At 40.5% G+C, this 20,776-nt stretch overlaps 2 protein-coding genes across 2 annotated transcripts in view; one reads left to right on the forward strand and one right to left on the reverse strand.

Moving 5' to 3' along the window:
• The window catches only part of LOC137261336 (myosin light chain kinase, smooth muscle-like), an 82,992-nt gene extending 75,680 nt beyond the window's left edge, over nt 1-7,312 (reverse strand). Inside the window, exons 1-2 of the mRNA XM_067799076.1 lie at nt 7,271-7,312; nt 4,920-5,040 (exon numbers count right to left, since the gene is read on the reverse strand). The gene's annotated coding sequence lies outside the window, so the exon portion shown is untranslated. The remainder of the gene's footprint in view (nt 1-4,919; nt 5,041-7,270) is intronic.
• Nucleotides 2,026-20,184, forward strand: LOC137261335 (uncharacterized). The gene is made up of 17 exons (XM_067799072.1): nt 2,026-2,109; nt 2,370-2,474; nt 3,053-3,256; nt 3,678-3,755; nt 4,929-5,090; nt 9,371-9,528; nt 10,224-10,346; nt 10,957-11,068; nt 12,839-12,999; nt 13,411-13,512; nt 13,713-13,787; nt 14,266-14,389; nt 15,760-15,866; nt 16,862-17,047; nt 17,566-17,746; nt 18,489-18,521; nt 18,920-20,184. Exons 1-17 carry the CDS (start codon nt 2,100-2,102, stop codon nt 19,048-19,050), a joined length of 2,052 nt encoding a protein of 683 aa, XP_067655173.1. The 5' UTR covers nt 2,026-2,099; the 3' UTR covers nt 19,051-20,184.
• Nucleotides 20,185-20,776: the final 592 nt, after the last annotated feature.

The raw sequence follows: 20,776 nt of genomic DNA on the forward strand, positions 1-20,776 counted from the left end.
CCGAGAAAATGGAATTTAAGGGACACAACCCAAGGCTGCTTGTCAGGACTACCTGCAAATAGCATTGACTTCAACCAGATTCAACACAGGATAGGCTGGCAGTCATCACCCACTATTTACTTCGGTATTGACATTTCCGGTCTATTTTAGAGGAAATACGGTATCTCTAGCAGTGTGCATGTCTATATGAAGACACACAAGAGCATCTGTGGTACAACGTAATTACATATCATTCCATATTGAAATCTGACACGATATATTCATAATTAAGTGAAAATTCAGTTATACATTTGTAACAGCATGGGAACGTCAGGAAGTATTTGGTTGATAAACAAATAAACAAGAGATGAGTAAATATATGTTCCCATTGCATGACACGAGAACAGAAATCATGCCTGAATGAAGGCATCAGTGAGTAAGTCAGGAGGAAGTGAGTTCAACTCGGCTTTGAAGTGTGGCTGTGAGATGTCATGAGGTGAGCTTAAAGGGCAACAGAGTACTTGAACGAAGCTAGCTTACTCACAAGTGGTTTTTAATCAGTTGCAGCCTCAGATTGTCTAATTGATGTCAAACGGTTAATGAATATCCGGTTTGCACAGAGACGTCACTCCATCTCAAACAAGGTACTAAACTGACGTACAAAAGAAAGTACTCACCTCTTGCTGTTGTTATTGGCAACACCACCAACACGGTGGTAGTGGCTTGTAAGTCACAATTAAAACAGTTTCAAAATACTGGCGTAGTTTTCTGGAATATCGTCGCAATACACCAGGGCCCCTTTCACAAAACTCTCGTAAGCCTAAGATCTCGTAACTTTTCTCGTAGCATTCGTACCTCCTATACTGTAACATAGGAAGTAGGATAGCTTCGAGAAAACTTACGAGACCTTAGTTACGAGTTTTGTGAAAGAGGAGCCAGGTATGCACTTTCTTTTGTACGTCACTTCAACACATGGTTTCAGACCCGAGAATATGGATTAAAGGACACAACTTAAGACTGGTTGTCAACTCAAGGCTGTTTGTCAGAGACAAACGCAAGTAACATTGACTTCAACTAGATTCAACACAGGGTAGATGATTTTACCCTTAGTAAAACTGCCATTATAATTACATTCATATCCCGGAGCGTTGTTCCTTTTTGAGTGAGTGAGTTCACTATCCCCGTTTCAGCTTGATTTTGAAAGCATGCCCTGAAGAGACGTGGGTTAAACGTCTACCACTTTATTGAAACTCAAGAAGAGGGGTATAATGTAGTCAGTCTCACAGTCCCTCAACCATATTATTTCCCGTTAGTCCCAATCCCAAAGTGGGTGAGTACAGTTTTACGCCGCTTTCTGCAATATTCTGTAATAAGTCGAACCACTAGGCTACCCCACTATCCTTTTTAATCGAACGCTTAAACGAAGCAAGTCTAGATTTTAGAGTCTGGGTACCTTTCAGTTCAAACGGACTTATTTTGTTTCTGCAACAAAAATATACATTTTGAAAGACCGATCATTAGCCTGGAGTCTATAAATCTTGTCTGAACAGAGAAGGAGAACGTATATCACATTTGAAGTGAATACATCTCCAATTATCAAATGCATATTATCTCTCAACTCTGTTATCATGAATACTCTGGGCAACATTCGTTAACCAAGCTTTTTCTCTATAGTAACAAACCCAACATTTCAAGAGCTATTATGCCAATGTATACTTCAAACTGGCGTGAAATGACACGAATAATTTATGCCACTCTATCGCAGACATAATTCCCTGGAATACCGAGGATGACAAACTTCACATTACACTTATCCATATTATAACACAGTATAACCAAACCGAATGTACAAGGCTCGGCTGAGCACCCTTTAAACGTTTGACTGGGGAGAAATAAATTAAAACCACGTCTGCAGTCATTCGGGTCGTTTTATGAGATAAACAAGCATGCGATAAAGTCGTTACGTGGTTTGGAGAAAGGCTATCAGGTTCGGTTACTATGTGTGACTGTCGAGCTTATGTTATCAGGGCTTCGACTTTTGTACTCTCATCATCAACAATAGGTAGCTTGTGTCCACTCCCTAAAGATATATACATGAACTCAACGGATACCACTGGGTCATGGCGAGAGGTAAGAAAATAGAAAATTGCTGCTTATATTTACACCATTAGCGAATAATTAAGGTGTTCCTATCCCTCGCTGTTTGAAGTATGATTGTATGAACGTTTTCCACACTTAAACCTGGACATGAATACATACCTGTACTCTGATTTTCTTCTTGTTTTGTATAGATTTTGACAATGGTATGTATGCGTTTTCACCGTTTGTACTATTATCAATAATATTCTATATTTGATATGATTACTAATGAGTTAATGTTTCCCTTTAAGTTATCTGTTTGGCTGCGATACTGTTTCTCGTCGACTTCCGGGTCAGCCGGTTCGTTTCCGGTCAGCTTGATACAAGTGTGTGTACTCAGAATTTGAGTGATTCAGGTATTAATAATATTTTTGTTGTGTTTAAGGCAAATGTCTCCCGTAACTCAATCAACTCACGTGATGTTGAATTATCTTTAGGCGTGATTCACGCAACGGATACATATTCATAGTCCGGTTAAAAGTTGGTTGTCAATGAAAAAAATATACAACAGAGTTTGAACCAGACACGCCTGTGACTACAAGTATGAGCATCGATCCAGGTATTTGAGTACGCAATCGGTAATTGTGAAATGATGGTATTTCTAAGTCTTGGTGTTTGTCTTGTTCAGCTTTAAACAATACACCGATGACTTTGTTTTTCAGTCGCTCTCAGCAATATTCCAGCAATATGACGGCGGAAGACATGAGAAACCTTCTACCAATGTGGGAGTCGAACCCATGTCTACGGCGTGACGAGCAAAAACTGACACTCAAGAAATATGTCAGCGTTGTACCAATCCGTGTTCGTTCGTGTTCAAACCCATAGATCAGTGGTATTTTATAAATTCTTAAATCCGGATTAACGGGTTAGAGAATGACATTTCTAGCATGCTTATATTCAAACCTTAAACAATGTATACTGTTATGTTTCTAAGCCAGCGCTCTGCCGAAACTAGCAGATACCTACCTTGCCCGAATGGAATGGAAAGTCATTGAGCAGAAGAAATGGGTCTATGTTGAAGAATTCTTCGACGGACCGGGCAACAGAGCAGCCATGAGACTGACCGGGGTGTATGACCCTGGGAAGGTCGTGCTGTTTATATCTGACTACACAACTAACGAATATTTCACCATTCAAGGTATGCGAGTGAGTGACTTAATATCTACCGTCACAACGGCAATACCTCAGCTATATCGTGACGAGAACCATATTGGCTTTGGTTCGGGTCTTGGGATAAGTCTCAGAAAGGAAGCTAAACGTTCGTTTCTCAACATTTTATAGTTGTATTGTGTTTTGTCTGGTCTTTCACTGGGTGTAGCGTTTTGGAATGACTTCATTGATTTGGTTCTTTTTTATTGTTTTGGTGTTGTTGCTGATTGCTTTTTTATTATTTATGTATACTTGTTCCTGTCAGAGCTAACAGATTCTGCGATTCCTGTGAATCATCATTAAACAATCCCAGGGATAGGAAATTTTATGTTGACATTTTATATTTAGGATACAGTTTATGTTCAGGCGATTAACAGTCTTTGCTCCAGTTACCACCCTTGTATTTCTAGATAATACGTGTGCAGTAACGAAACTGGATGCCAGTGATACGTTCACGTTACCTTTCCAAAGTGTCAATGGAACAGCAGGTTTGTACGTTCGGTTGGATGGCTGATTCAGTGTATGAGTGAGCGAGAAGCTGGGTGAGTGAGTGAGCGAGAAGCTGAGTGAGTGAGTGAGCGAGAAGCTGGGTGAGTGAGTGAGTGAGCGAGAAGCTGAATAAGTGAGTGAGTGAGTGAGTGAGCAGGAAGCTGGGTGAGTGAGTGGGTGGCTATGAGAATGCATTGACGTATGATGGAGAGGGCGATGGCTGATCCACAGAGCGGGTTGGTGAGCGAGCCGATGAGTGAGTGTTAACCCAGCTTCAGCAATATTCAACGCCCACAGTCGACGAATACCACAAGTGGCCTTTACAGAAAGTATCCATGATCTTTGACATAGAACAATAACAATTCTGGCAACCGTTTTAATTTCTATCCTCACTGTATACAATCTAATTATATCAGCCCGTTCGTCTTTCGGCGAGAAAGCGGGCATTTGCCTTCTCCACGCTAAACCCGGTTTATTCGAACCATGTTAAGTTTATACATGTGTTATGACTGAGTATTTGTTTACCCTTGAACATGTGTCGATAAAATGATTTGAAACACTTACAATCCTGTTGTCTCGAACTACGTGTTAAACAAATAACTGTAAAGGTCCCCCCTTCCTCTAGTCATATATCATAAACAACGGTCATTACTCCTTTGTAAAGATGACTAAATCTTGAGCATTATTGATACAGACCACACATCTCAACTGCTCCATAAAACGTCGGGTCTGAATTGGACGTCAGAAACCAATGCCAGATGTCAGAAGCTACTAACGAGATCAGGTGGTCACATGGGCTGGCTGACTAGGAAAACGCATGTCTTCATAGCCAGGTTAGGTAGATCGGTCTTCAGGCTGTATCATATAGATAGGAATAGTACCGATTTAACGACGAGAATTTGAAACTTAGTCTGTCCTTCTAAGTGAGTTTAGTTTTACGCCGCACTCAGCAACAGTCCAGCTATTCCGGCAGTCTGTAATAATCGTAATTGGAACATGAAGACATGTCTCAACCAAATCAACGAGCACGACCACCCTATCCCGTTAGTTGCCTCTTGCGACAAGCATGGGTTACTGAAGATCTTTTCTAATCTGGATAACGGGTATCTCCGTTTGAACAAAGTTTCGTTATATAGAGGTGTCCATATGAATGTTCACCCTACCTTTCACAGCCGAGGTCCTGAGCGTGCACAAAGCACTGAAGTTCGGGCAGTCCTACAATGAAGTATACAAGGGCACAGCCACTGTAAGGAACATCTCTGCTCTGTACTGGGAAAGTTGCACCTACCACAATGACACACAACAAACGATCAAGATCGACTTCTACTTCTCAGGTAAATTCAACTGACAGCTTTAGTTTGTAAAGAATCAAATTATGTACCCAGAAATCAAATACCAACATGTGATCGCCTTTTGTGTGATATTACATTATATTCGATTCAATTTTATATATCTTGATTATTCATGAGTATCAAATGAAATAGAGTGCTGTACTCTGCGACTCAGGCCCAAATACAATAGCAAACCCACTTCTACATAATGTACTAGATTTCATCACACGGGATTTATATATTTTCTAATAATTCCATATTTAATTTAGGCCAGATTGTTAAACTTCCAACTGGATTACTTTTTTCCCGAAATACATATATGATTGGTAGTTTGGCGAAATGTACTATTTTTAAGTATCATTTTCATTATTCAAGACGTTACCTGAATATATAACAGTACTGATTAAAAAGGTCACGTTTTCTGGCAGTTAAGCATTTCAATCACTGTAATCATTTGTTGCAAATATGTATTCGTGTAACAAATTACATCGTCTTTCTCAGATTTCCCTCCAATAAAAGGAACTCGATCTGCGGGTTGTCCTGTGGTTGAAGCGTTCGCTCATCCTAATGTACGCCCCATGTTCATGTAATAATTAGAGTTGAGCGAGCCACGGTATTATCGCAGTTTATTTTTTTGATTCATTAGAAAATACTTTCATCTTTTAGTCTTCCTGTGTTATACAAACTATACATGCGTATGTTATAATCGAACTGCATCTATATTAATGTGTTTAATCTTGTCTATTTACGTCGATGGTCCAGCTTCGATTTCCCTCATGGGCGCAATGTTTGAAGCCTATTCTGGTGTCCCTGGAATATTCCTGGAGTTGTGCTAAAAGCGACGTTTGACCATAAACCATTACGCTTTTGTTAGCAACATTACAGCAATATCAGGGTGGGAGACACCCGAAACTGGCTTCACACATTGTATCCGAATAGGGAATCGAACCCATGACTAAGGCGTGACGAACGAACATTGTAACCATTGGGCTACTCCACCGCCCTGTATTTCAGTCAAACTCCACGAGGAGGGAAGCAGGTGTTATACCCCCTTCACACTTGAGGCGGAATGCTGTCGGAATGAACGGTTCTGGAGATTCCTGGAAAATCGAACTGATTTCTAAGACTTCTTATCGTATTCCTAATGCATTCCAACTAATCGGGCCAATTCTTGCAACATGCCGAATGTTTTGAACATGTTCAGCACTTACGAGGTACATTCGAAGTGAAAAATATTGAACGGCATTTGAGGTGCATTCGAACTGCATTTTCAGTGTTCTTTCTGCATTCTAACTGCATTCTAAATATTTCCACTGCATTCTAACTCCTTCTAAGTGTTCGAGGAAGAAAAGAAAAGACAACCCACCTCAAATCCTGTCAGGATGTCTCGAATGCGTCTCGAATGAGTCGGAATGCATCTTCATTGGTCCTGGACTTGTCGAATATTCTCTAATTGTATCTATATTTCGACTGAAGCTAGAACACAGCGTGTGTGTACCTCAAATACACCCCGATTATAGTCAGATAGTCTTAGTCAGAACTCTTCAAATGAGCACTGACATCATCAGAACATCACTGAATCTCTTAAAAACGAGGGACCCGTGAAGGTCCCGGGGTAGAATAGGCCTTCAGCAACCCATGCTTGCCATAAAAGGCGACTCAGCTTGTCGTAAGAGGCGACTAACGGGATTGGGTGGTCAGGCTCGCTGACTTGGTTGACACATGTTATCGATTCCCAATTGCGCAGATCGATGCTTATGTTGTTGATCACTGGAGTGTCTGGTCCAGGCTCGATTATTTACAGACCGCCGCCATATAGCTGGAATATTGCTGAGTGCGGCGTAAACTAAACTCACTCACTCACTTAAAAACGCGGCCACCTGTCACTGAAACGCCAGGTAGCAATAAGGAATCGCATTCTTACAAAGCTTGAAAAAATTGTTTACTTTGACACTCTCTCCCGAATGCGGTTTGACTTTGGGAAATATTTTTTTTCTGTGTAATTCTCCTTGATTCCTGTCGATTCCAAATAAGTTTGAAGAGGTCTCTAGACGCCTACCACTCCACACATATTAGTGTAAAAGCATGTCCACTGCATGTCCACTGCATGTCAACTGAATGTCCATTTCGCCATGGCATAACTTTGGAATTAATCAGTTTACAATGGTTCCATTGAGACTTACCTTCTGAAGCCTGTCATACGCTCGTTCCCTCTGCTGTCAGCTGGTATAGCTGTATAAGCAAGCCTGTTATATCAGCGCTGTAAATGAAAGCGGTTAGATAATCGCCGTCAATTGGTCGAATACAAGCTAGGTCCACAATGCACTGTGAATGAACAAGTGGCACTGTTGAACGGATGTAATTGCTTCTGAAATAAACATCGGAAATAGCTCTCGGTAGCTATTTCAGTTGCTACTGACACTGTCTGCTTGTTTCGATATGAGATGCAGACTTAGTTCATGGCCTGTGCCAGCATGGAAGTCTCTGTTATTCAGTATTAATATACAGCACTGGACAACAGACACTATACACACGAAAGACAAGACAAGTAAAAACGTTATCATAACGTTTCTACATATGTTGAAAACAGCTGCCGAATAACGGGTTTTTTTTCTTTTTTTATAACGTTTTATTGTTTCCAAGGTACATCATAGAGACACCAGTTCACATTTTACGTTTGGTAGATAGAGTTCTAAAGAACATTAAAAAACATTTTCACATAAAAAAAATGACCGAATATAGAGTAAAAAATCTTTGTTAAGTTGGGAATATAGATCTCCATTTTCTGTAATGACTTTTGAGATTTTTTTATTTTTGTATCGCAATGAACTTTTCTACATTGAAATTTTCTTACAAAAAAACATGAACTTTTAAAGTTTTGGAGTGCATTAATTAATCCAACATGAATAAATATACGTTTCGGCAGTAGGGATAATATGGTTTAATAATCTGTCTGTGTATAATGTTCCAAACAAAACAAGATATTTTGTCATTTTATGTGCATTCTCAGAATGATCATTCATCCAGGCTTCAAGTTCATTCCAGAATGTCTGTGTTACTCTGTATTCCCAATAAACATGACAAATATTCTCATTCAGCTCATTACAAACAGTATTGACGAAAAGTTTCATTTGAAATATTTCATTTTTAGTATAGATAATACCGTGTAAAAACGTGTATTGGAAATAAAGTACTTTAACATCTTTCAAACTTTTTCCATGATAAAAATCTCATTCCAATCCAAAGTAATACTACCAAAAGATCCTTGCCATTTAGGACACATTATAGGTAAATCTAGATCGGAAATCAAGACGTCATAAAACATTCTACCTCCTTTGCATGATTTCTCATAAAATTCCAGTGACACTGAGTTATGAGTAAATCAAAAACTGGGATATTTCTAGAGTGTCTATAGTACATCTCCAAGAATCAGGAAGTGTATCTAAGACATGCAAATAGTCCTGGTATAAGTGTCAAACATTTCCTTCAGCCTGTCAAATGACACATAGGTCCATAATTGTAAGAACGCCTTTACTTGCCCAGTGTTTACTCTAATGTGTTGGGTTTTTCTGGTTATTTCTGGTTAAACCATAGTGCATGGGCTAGGATTGTGTAAATATTACCAGAACTTTCATGACTCGTTTAACAATACTTATTCCAAGCTTTCAAAACATCAATCCAATTAGGGTTATCGACGTGTGTTACTTGATCAACATTTGGACCAGGTTTTAAAATGAGATCGGAAGGAATATTACAGGGGTTTTCAACTGCTGCTTTTCTACAGTAAGATCTCAGGTTAGCTAGTTTCAAAGCTTCACAAAAAGTTACAGAGTCAGCCACCCTTAAACCACCATTTTTGTATACTCTGCCGGAAAACTGTACCAAAACACAAAACATAAGCCTCTATCAATACATGATTATCAAATAAACATTTTCGTTTGTGTTCTATAGAACGTCATACAAGACAAGATCTTTTTGTTTCCCTGCTCAAATGACATCTTCTCCGTCAATACAAAACATCCAAATGCGCTAGTATGGCGCTCTGTATTTATTATATACCATCTTATCTTGCATTAATTCGTTTTAATGAGCTTTGGAGAAAGCAGAGCCGGTAAGGGTTCAATGCGGAATCTGGGATGCAATACGGAATCTGGGGTGCAATACGGGATGTGACCAAGTCATCTGTATTGCACCCCTGCATTGCTATCCTGTGTTTACTAGCCCAGGGTATATATTACAGGGAAATAATGCACGTGTTTGAAATGCATTACGTTTGACCTCAGACGGCAAGACGTGGACAACGCCTTCTGGTGCCATCATGGCGCCGATCAGGAGCAGGATCCATAAAAAAATCGGCAGCGGCACCAACAGCTTTGAGTCACACGAGCAGTACGACATCATCTACTTTCAAGAGTACATAGATGATTACAGTGTATTTCAAGTAAGATTAAACTATTATTACCCACTTAAGGATAGAACTTCACGGTATGTCACATGTCATGTTCATTTGGGAGAGACCGGGTGTTTACGGTGTCACATGTGTGCGGTGTCACATGTCTGCAACTTTGGTAGAAATACGGAGAAGGATATGGTACGGAACAACTTTGAAAAAAACATTGACGTTCATTGGTTCCTGGCACGGCTAAGGAAGGCAGTTCAGAATTTCATCGCTGTGACTGAGTATAGTTTTGCGCCGCTTTTAGCAATATTCCAGCAATATCACGGCAGGGTACACCGGAAATGGGCTGCTCACATTGTAACCATGGTGGTATATCGAACCTGGAGTTTGGGCGTTACAAGCGGACGCTTTAATCACGAGGCTACCTTGGACCTATAGGCTACAGTCTCGCATGCCGCTATAGTAATATCAGCTCACGCCATTATACAAATTACTCAAAAGTCTTTGCAAGTCACACCTCTCTAGATTATAACGAATTCATTTTGATATCTCCTTATCCACTTTGTACCACAACATTTCATTTGTTTTTATGTTCACATCATCGAGATTTCTACTTACAGCCTTTTCTCCCAATTCACTCACACCCAATCGGAAACTATATTTCACTTTACCTTTGTGTTACATGACAGTGTAAAACTGTTATAGACCCTCCAAGTCTCGACTGTTGAATGTTTCAGATTCCTGGGGGCATCTACTGCGAGGGGCGGAGGAATACAAAAACTACTCCTAATATACCGAACTACTTTACCTTCAGAGCAGAGATGGTCGTCCCAAATTACAACGCTATCGGTGCTTATGACGTACGATAATATTTGTATTCTTATGTTCTGTATGTTGTTGTTGTTGTTGTTGTTGTTGTTGTTGTTGTTGTTGTCCTTAATCCTCAGTCGCAAATAACGGTCAGTGATGACTTCAGGCACATCACGTCGTGTGGTACCCAGTCTAATATATTCTTCATATTAATCAAATATTATTTTATAATGTTGATCAATGTTGTTTATTCTTTGGTGAAGAAAAAACACTGAAGTTTACAATTTTCTAAAAACTTTCGGTTCGGAAATGTTTATAAAAGCGCCCTAAAACTGTTGAGATAATGCATCGTCTGCTAGACTGGGGTCCGTCTGGACACGGAAGTGGGACTGCTGGGAAAAGTTCGTGGTGAGAAACACCACATGTGATCACTGGGGCCGAGCCGGCATGACATAATGTTGAGAGTGTGTCATGCTAGTGAAATCAACAAACAATTTCCCCACTCAGTCAGTCTATATCTTTACAATTACAAGCATCATCAACATCGCCGTTTTACTCTGATTCGGCGTTGTAGTTGTTGCTGTGGTCATCGTGGTCAATATCATTAATATTAGTGGATCGCCAAACACAAGAGAAAATAATCAGACCTTTGACCTTCAGGAATGGTACGACTATAGCAGGAAGATGGTGCGCATAGACTCGAAGCCAGTTCCAGGGGGACTGGTGTTCGTACCGATGGTTGCTAGGAGAGAAATCCACGACTTCAACGCAGGTACACAGAGGCCCCTTTAAACCTCGACTATCCGCGTCATATTGAAAAGTTCCTTCTTAACACTTGTCCGGATTACGGAGTCCCAAGATAGCTACAGCTGGAGAAGCCTTTAATGGTGTCTATGCAAAATGTTGGTAAAATATTGTTAATGCCGATCTCTTGATACATAAACATTCCAAATATTATTGGATAGATTACAAAAAAACACATTTAAGGTGCTATTTTGTAAACACCTGGATAAACAAACGTTTATTAGAGTGGGTGTTACGTTCCATCACCTCGATGGACATTCCCAGCCAATATCGGTCGGGGAGGTTTTACGGTTTAGAGGGTTCGGACTAGCAGGGTTTCACTATAAATTAACTATTAATCCCCTTGTTTTTCTTTGTTTGTTCCTATGTGCCTTTGGTAGTGTTATTTTCTTTTGTTTGTTTATTGACATGAGAATGTCTTTTTCGGTTTAGGTTTTATTGCTTTGGTGTTTCTTTATTACTGTCTATATTTTTTAAGAACTACGGTTGGGGTGGGTGTTGTTATTTTTTCTTCCTGGATGGTGGATGGGGTGTTTGTATCAGGGGTGGGGATGGTGTCATGAGGTCGTGTCATACCCATGCCAGCTTCTGTGTTATGAGTCTGCAATTCGCATCAGTCACACGTGTGGTCCGTTTGACATACGACACTCACATCCAGCCATTCGCCGCCTTAGCAAAGCAAACCTCATTATTGTTACGTTCAAATGTCAAGCCCAGTCTTGTCCAAATTAGGGAGTTTGTTTTTTATTTAATCCCCACTGAAATGCGTGGGATATCCGCTGTACCACTGCCCAAAACTACCATTTCCGTTCAATGCCATGTGAGTGAGTTTCGGTTTTCTGCCTCAGAAGCTTTACATGCCAGTGAATAAGACAGACGAAGATCATAGATGATTGAATACTGTTTGAAGCCGATGTAAGAAGGCATTGAGGATATATTTTCACACGAAAGGACAAAGCCACAATCACCTTATGATCACACGTATGAGATTAATGAGTGAATTTAGTTTTTCGCCGCTTTTAGCAATTTTCCCGCAATATCACGTCGGGAGACACCAGAAATGGTCTTCCCAAGTTTTACTGATGTGCCGGATCTTCCGCGTGACAGGTGAACGCTTTCACCACCTGACTACCCCACCGCCCATGAGAATTGCTATACAGAACAAACCCAGCTCACACATAGAAACCGACTACTTGATGTACTTGACTTTGCAAGATGTATGTGACGAGGCAGCGATCAAATAACTTCGTTCAACCACCTGTCCCCAAAACTCAATACGATGGAGAACCGGGCTCGATTCTCCCCATGGTCTCATGAAGCCGATTCTCGATCTCGCCACAGTTTGTTTTGAAGCATGGAAAATAGTCTAAGATGTTGAATTTGTCAATAAGTCAAATGAGTTATATTTGTCACCGTGTAAGTCCGAATAATTGGACCCGTGAAGGTCCCGGGGTAGAATAGGCCTTCAGCAACCCATGCTTGCCATAAAAGGCGACTCAGCTTGTCGTGTGTGTGTGTGTGTGTGGGGGGGGGGGGGGGGGGGGGGGGGGTGTTTGTTTTGTGGCTTTTGTTGGTTTTTTGTTGTTTGGTTCGTTTTGGGTTGGGTTTTTTGTTTGTTTGGTTTTTTTCCGTTTGTTTGTTGTTTTGGTGGTTATTTTGGTTTGATAGAAATACGGAACTGTGTCTCATGTAAACACTGACGCATACAATCTACCGAGGCCAATGACTTTGTGTCCAGGTGTGTCATATATGGTGGACATGGCGTCAGGTGACTGCAAGGTGGCCCCTCTCTCCACGGACGTCTTTGACTCCCAGCTCACCAACCTGAACTACATCAGCATCAAAAGTCCAAAACAGTTCTTTGACTTCACTTCCGGAGACTTCGTGTACTCTGGCCAGGTTTGCACTTCTTATTCTGGTGGAACTGTTGTTCTGAATAGCTATCTTAATGTTTTGGACAAAAGTCGGAGGTCACAATCTCAGGTACTGATGCCATATTATGGCTATAGTCAGTGTCGCCGACATGTAACCAACACTTTTGGTCTTATTTCTGCAAACTGTAGCCAGATATTTAGCTCGCATGATGCTCCAGTACATGCACCTCTCGCCGATTTTTGAACAAATTGGAAGTTAACAAAAGTCAGAAGGATGTGAATCTTGAAAGAAATGACTGAATTTCAAACAAAGTCAAAATGTTCGTCCAACAGACACAAAGGTGGTGCGATACTTTTCAATCTTATTGGTTTTCTCTAAAATAATATTTGGAAGCTATGTAACGTGTTTTAAAGTGAAACTGTATTTTATGTTTAGAAAACGGAACGTGGCATCACCATGGATACATGGATAGGCAAAAGAAACGATTTTCCACCGGGTCTCAACCAAACATCCATTTGGGAATGGTACTTCTCTACGGTGAGTGGCGGTCTGCCTCTTTTCATTAACAGAACATTTGAGTCTAATAATTTGAGCTAATAAAGAGTTTGACTGCTCCTTTAAGTCTTTAACCAACTTTTTAGTTAAGGGGATTCCCTTGCATTACTAATTGTAATTTTTAAATAAATACATAATCTGTCTGTTTCACATATGGTGTTATCAATGTCATTGTTTTCCAGGATAACTGGCTCATAAGCGAGTTCGGACCGTCAATCAGGGATGCGCCAATGAGACTTAAGATCACCATACCTGGAGTACATATCAACATTATAGATTCTTTCAGGTGTCCCAGTAGTCATAGGTCCCGTAATTTGCTATGTAGAGTTGCGTCCCTTGGTCGTATCAGGAATCTGACACTGTGATCTTTTGTTAAAATGTATATGTTGATACGTTTCAAATTTCTCGTTCTCTATATGTTGGTTTACCCAACATTGCATAAAACTACTGCCTGAACCCCCTTCGGGTTGAACCCCAGCTTGATGCTTACAGTTCGCCATTTTCGCTGGAATCTTGCTTCAAGAGACACTAAACCACTCCCCAACACGTCAAAGGAGATTATCACTGTAAACTGGGTAACCGTCTTAAAGTGTAATATATCCGATGCTTAGCATCTTCCCGCGACGTGTTTGAACCACCTTGTAATGTATCTATTTGAATATTTGAACAAGTAAACATTCTGCTCAATGAGTTTTTATTCCACCACAATGCACATGCGATATGTTTGTTTGTTAGGTGAATGCAACATATATCTACAACATATTTGACTTCACGGAGGACGAACCGGATATACAGAAGTTTGACGTCTCGTACTGCTACGAGAAGGGCGACGTACGTAATTTCCGGTTCACACTCAGAGGTAAGTAACACTGTTTTACTTCGTCTTCGTCTCGAGTACAGGAAGTCGAATTACAACGTTTAACTAGATCCTTTATCGCTTCTAATCAACGTTGCGCGACTACCTTATAAGATTTGCATATGTATGAGTCTAAGTAAACTTAGTCTCAGTACTTATCGTTACACTCCACGACAGAGTTTAACAAACCATGGTAGGAGGTCGCAGTATACAATGCTTAGGGCTTTCTTTTGACATGGTTACCATTAGCTAATATTTCCACAAGCTGACATCCTTGAATATTGACAAAATCGCTGTTTTAGCGAGTGTTTACTCACAGTTGACAGTATTGTAACGTGCTCCATCTGCTTTAGCCGGTAGCGATTTTCCATACGAAAATAGCGTTCGGAATCATTCGGATACAAAACTTTCCGAGGTTCAAAAAGTATATGCGAATGTTCACTTTCAGTCTAAGTAAACTTATCCTCAGAAGGCCTCTACTACTGAGTCTAACAAAACCTTATGGGAGGTCGCGTCAGGTAACCTTTGAGGTTGAGCAATCAGAACACAGCCTACCAAATCGCGAAAGTGGACATACCTTTTGAACTTTTTATCTCGAAAAGGTTCGTACCCGAATGATTCCGAATGTTATTTAGCGTACGCTCGCTTCCAGTGAGTAAACAGTCGCTGACAACGGTGAGTAAACAGTCGCTGTAAATGGTGTTTTTGGCAATATTCAAGGATGTCATCTTGCGGAAATATTAGTTAATGGTAACCTTGTCAACAGAAATTCAAAGCGTATATACTGCAGGTAAAATAATTGTGTTATATGAGGTTTTTTGTTTGTGGAGAGATCTGTGTCAAGTCAAGTCAAGTCAAGTGTTAAATTTCTAGTACGAAGGCCTCAGGCCCATATACAATGCAGAGTATACAGCTGTATATACAGTGTATATTGTATATATTATGGTAGTCATATACTGTCTATTTTTGGTATCTATCTATTATCTAAAGTTGTACATGTACTTTCTCTTAATTTATATGCATGCCATAGGAATTTACTTAAGCTTTTTAAAACTACTACATTATCCGTTGATAGAAGGGATCTATATTTGTACATATTGTAATTTTGTGTCAGTGACCTGAATGTTTTGAAATTCCCTCCGATCCCTAAATAGTAGCCGTTGTCTAATTGGTTAAATCTATTCAACCGTCTCGCGTTTGGTTGGACGGTCATTGGTCGCTCAAAGGTTTTATTAGACTCAGTGGTGGAGTGTAACGAAATACACTGAGGCTAAGTTTCCTTAGACTGCACGTTTCGTTTGCATATTGTGAAAGTACGAATCAACAAAACCAGCAAATTCCTTTCAACCCCAACATTTTCAGTGTTGTTGCAGGTAACTCTTGGGCCATATCACCAAAACCCAAACTGTTCAAATACAACATGGCTACCGCGATAACCAACGCCATGGGGATCTCGGGTCCCAGGATACAAGCCGTGCAGGTATTGTACACGTATCTGTGGGAGATGTAGTTGTAGACGTCTTAGTAGATGTCGTTGTTGTAGTCGCAGTAGCAGCAGCAGCAGCAGCAGTAGTAGTAGTAGCAGTAGTAGGAGGAGGAGGAGGAGAAGCATCTACGGTAGTAGCAGTAGTAGCCTTTGGAGCAGATTAGTAGTTGTAGTAGTAGCAGCAGCAGTACCTTCTGTGATGGAATTATTTATGTTAGTCAAGAGCATTAATAGCAGTAGCAGAACACGTCTGTCTCACACACCCTGAATCATATTGTCAACCCTCCTAAATGAAGCAAGTCTAGCTTTCCCATCCCAGGACTTCCCATCTTACTGGGCTCCTTTTCAGCTTAAACGGGTCTATTTGTTAACATCCAATTACATGTATTAGGAAGACTAAAACGTTTGTTTACAGCAGAACCAACGAACATGTTACAGCCGTATTGTTGTTGGGGTAGTGACCGCTGGTTAATGCCGCAATATTGTCACTGTAGTAGCACTCAGTAGCACTGGTAGCAGTTGCAGCACAAGTGGCAGGGAGGTCTGCAGACTAACGCTTTGTCTGTGAATTTAATTTAATTAATTTACATAATTTTGATTTATTAATTTTTTATTTTAAAAGGAGTCCATGGAAGACCAGCAGTGACTCAGGGGAAGTCTAGGCTTCATTTAATGCTTTAGCATTGCATAGACTGCCATGCAGTATGGGAGTAATGCAGTTCATGGACTCTGAGACAGATTAGGTCTGTGACTGTGTAATGAATGTAACGCCTGAAAAATATATTTTGCCTTAGATGATGAAAACAGTATGCACCCTCATTTGTCCGATTAGCGTCAACATTTTTTAATACGTTTTTTCTGGATCTATGGTGGAGATGGTGGGTTTCAAGAAACGAACGAAAACATGGTCTTTATACAAGGAGATGTCTCGACCACACCAGTATATCACATGGTGCGTCTGTATGTAATTTTCAACTCATATTCTGCAGGCTGACTTCGACAACAAAGGAGTGTATGTCGTATTCACGCTGCTGGGACCGCCTCCGATCAAAGGTGACACCGGCAACCCTATCAACTCCATCAGCTCGGACACAGCCGCCAACAACTTCCGTCGAGCCCTGGACTCTGGACAGTTTTCTTTTCAGTCAACCATTGTCAAGCCTATCTCGGGCACGGTACGTCACAGATGACTGTAGGGATGGTTCCAGCAACATTCAGCAGTGTTAACACTTTATTCGCATTGTCCAATGGTTACCATGGATGGCAATTCCAGTGTGTGACTTGATTGTGGACCATCGTGCCCTGATATCATCCACTGGTTTTGTTCAAAGACATACATCGTGAGGCTTGAATATTTCTGGTTGTTTTATTCCTGATATCACATTGATATTTGAATTAAATAATTCAATAAATAATCAATATAATAATGCCTAAAACAGCGGAGGCGCTTAGTAGTCTAGCAGTTAATGCGCCGAAGACCCGGGTTCGATTCCCCACACGGGTACAATGTGTGAAGCCCATATCTGGTGTCCCCCGCCGTGATATTCCTGGAATATTGCTAAAAGCGGGGTAAGATCCAACTCACTCCTATAGGAAAATAATGTCTAAAAGTCATATCAAGCCTTTTCAGTCGATTATGAGTGATCTTGAATGTTCAAACAAAATGCATGCATTGGCTCATTTCCCTCCTCAGCACACATATACTTACATTGGAGTACCACACTCTATGAAGGAAGTGATCAGGTCATCCAACGGTACTCTCATTGACATTGTTGATACAACTACTTCCGGGCCAAACATGGTCGTGCCCACTTTACACCAAGGGACTACTGTCCATCCTCAACTTCCTACGACAGCGCAGCAAAGTCACAGCAGTAAGTCTAAACTGATACCTTGATTAGTGGATACCTAGTCTGTTCTTACATTTCTACTTGTAACATACAGTCGCTGAAAGAGCTGCATATTATAATGGAGAGAGTGTCGGCTCCGAAAGCGGATTGTCGATGGTTCGACCCCTTCGAGAGGTTCATTTCAAGACACCAATAAAATGCTTATGGCCAAAACTGTCTATAGAATACTACCTTAGAATATATCAGTTGAACTGGTTGTGTCTGGTACCGTGAAATGTTGTACAATGGGAAGACGGAAACCAGTTTAGGTCGTCACCTCAATGTCATTGCGGCGTTTGGATCTCACTCGCTCACTCGTTTGCTATGGGAGAGATGGACTAGATAGGGGTCACCAAGGTCGAAATGACCCGTATATAGATATATTGATATAAAAATTAATATTAACATTTAGATTGGTTACCCTCTATGCAAAATATCACCAAGAAGACCTAGTTATATTTGTGCATGATGGCATCCAGATCCATCGATACTCATGCTTGCTAATCACTGAATTGTCTGGTCCAGAATGCCGCGTAAAACTGTTCGGCGTAAAACTGAACTCACTCAGTGTAATGGAATACACAAGCCCTAAAGCAATTTCATTCGTACGACTGACTTGCTTATTTTGTCAAATCGTGGGTGGTCTTGAGAATAAAAGATACGCTGCACTTATCGGCAACCAACGTCTTAGGTGGTACATGTAATTGTCATAATTTCTGTGTTCCAGATCCGGATGGTTCACCGTCGGGCTGGCATGGAGGTAAAGTATATTGTCCTCTGAAGCAGGTTACTTTCTTGCTTTACAATGCATCGCAGTTGTGAGTGATTGTCTGCGTCGCTTTTAGAATCATTTGAACATGTCCAATCATGACGTAACAATTTACAGTTTGAACAGACCTCGGTTTCGGCTTCATGAAACAGTTACATAAATACTGACGTGCAAACGAAAGTACACACTAGCGTTTGGGGATTGAGTACTTTTTCGGTACATCAGTTCATCGACCAGGGCCCTTCCTCAAAGCGATCCTATTGCTATACGAAGATGGTCGTAACTTCCATACTTTAACAAAGACTTACGACAGAGGCTTTGCGAGCCCTGGTTTACGCTGACAGCATACATATGGGACAAATGTATTACAGCCTTCCACTTTGTTACAGGTTCTGTTGCTGGCTTAGCCTTTGGTATGTCCATCCTTGGATTATTTCTAGGAGTAATCTCCACTTTACTGGCGCTGAAATTAAGGAAGTCGGACGAAATGAAAGACACTCTGGTCATGGAAAAATATTAATAAATGATCAGGCCAAATATGTTGCATTCTTGAACACTAAAATCAAGGAAAGTTTCGGAGGAAAACCAAAGACATATATTTACATTCGTTGATCTTATTACTATTCATAGCTAATAGGATGTAATTTTTCTATTAAAACGCCCGCAAATAATCGGAAATGAGCGGGTCACTGTAACTTGACAATGTCGCGAAATGTTTCGACGATGGGCCATTATCAATCCCGTTGCCTAGGTGACGTCATAAATAGCTCAGCACTTGCCATTTAATCACCTAATCCTGCTCCTTGGAACTTGGGTTCATTTTTGACGATATTTTGACTCGCATTCGTCACATGTGCCTATGCCAAAATGCACACTTTTGCTGGTTTCAACCGTAACAGTTCTACAAAAATTACAACACACAACAATGAAAACATCGACTGGAAGCCTACCCTTGTTGAGCACTGAATATATAAGGCGACTGGTAAAATGGGCAATGGTCAAGTTCGAATGTCGTCACTCTCACTGGTGACATCATGTGTTTCGTTTTATGACGTTTCCGCCAGTGGCCTCCGTTGTTTGCAGTTAACAGTAAATGCTTCTAAACCGATGTCGCTGCTTTTGTTCTTATTTGATTAGAAATTCTATCCATTTTAGCTATATAATAACGACAACGCTATTTTTCAGGGCCTAGATTTTCGAAGCTCTCTTAGCGCTAAGATAGTCGTAAGTTGATGTTAATGTATGGCACTTACGACTATCTTAGCGCTAAGAGAGCTTCGAAAATCTAGGCCCAGGACATTATCATTTGCAGAGGCCATCGGTCTTAACAACTGAGCTCCTTCGTCGGGCAGTTATGAAAGACCTTGGGCTTCTGCAAATGATAATGCCCTGAAACAAAATGTTACTCTCATGTTGAACGAATGTATCTCGACATTATTAATAAAGCATTGTTTAAATACTATCTGCTTACTTGCAGCAACATGAAACATTTTATGCCTGGCGTTCAAATATTTTGCATGCTTAATCTCACTCAAATATACTCAAATTATATTTTGATAATGTAAATACCTAAAAAAAACCGATTTGTGTAGTACCCTACACTATATTTGTAGATATTGTTAGAACGTGATACCATTAAATTTTTACATAACAATTTTGTGATTTTATTTATCACGTATGCATGTTATAATGTGTGGTGTGAAGTCCCCCGCCGTGACGTTGCAGGAATATTGCTGAAGGCGGCGTAAAACCAAACTCTCTCACTCACTCACTCATCCACTCATCCACTCATCCACCCTAGCTGCGAACTCTTTCTATAAAGTCACCTGTAAGCGGGAAAAAGTTTTGTCCATAAAGTCACTTGTAAGCGGGAAAAGGTTTTGTTTTGTTTTGTTTTGTTTCTTTTTTGTTTTTCTTTACCTTGCAAAACACATTTAAAAGGTTTAATACGAAGTACAACTCGCAATACAATGAACGCACCGGTACAACGCCTTTCCTTGAAGGTGCGTTTGTTTCAGATATATATCTGAATGTGCACGGAGTGCACGTGCAATTCAGGAAACGCACGCTTTCTATATCTGTCAATCAAGGAGCGGTGTTTCCTCAGTTCAGCAGACCTATCCACATCGTCAGAGGAACACTCCGTTAATCTGTAGGTCAGTGTGTCGGCCTGTGTGGGTCGTAAGATGATTCGCGAGTGAGTTTAGTTTGACGCCGCACTCAGCAATATTCCAGCTATATGGCTA

The sequence above is a fragment of the Haliotis asinina genome, chromosome 14 (genome assembly GCF_037392515.1).
Source record: "Haliotis asinina isolate JCU_RB_2024 chromosome 14, JCU_Hal_asi_v2, whole genome shotgun sequence".
In the NCBI taxonomy this organism is placed as follows: domain Eukaryota; kingdom Metazoa; phylum Mollusca; class Gastropoda; order Lepetellida; family Haliotidae; genus Haliotis; species Haliotis asinina.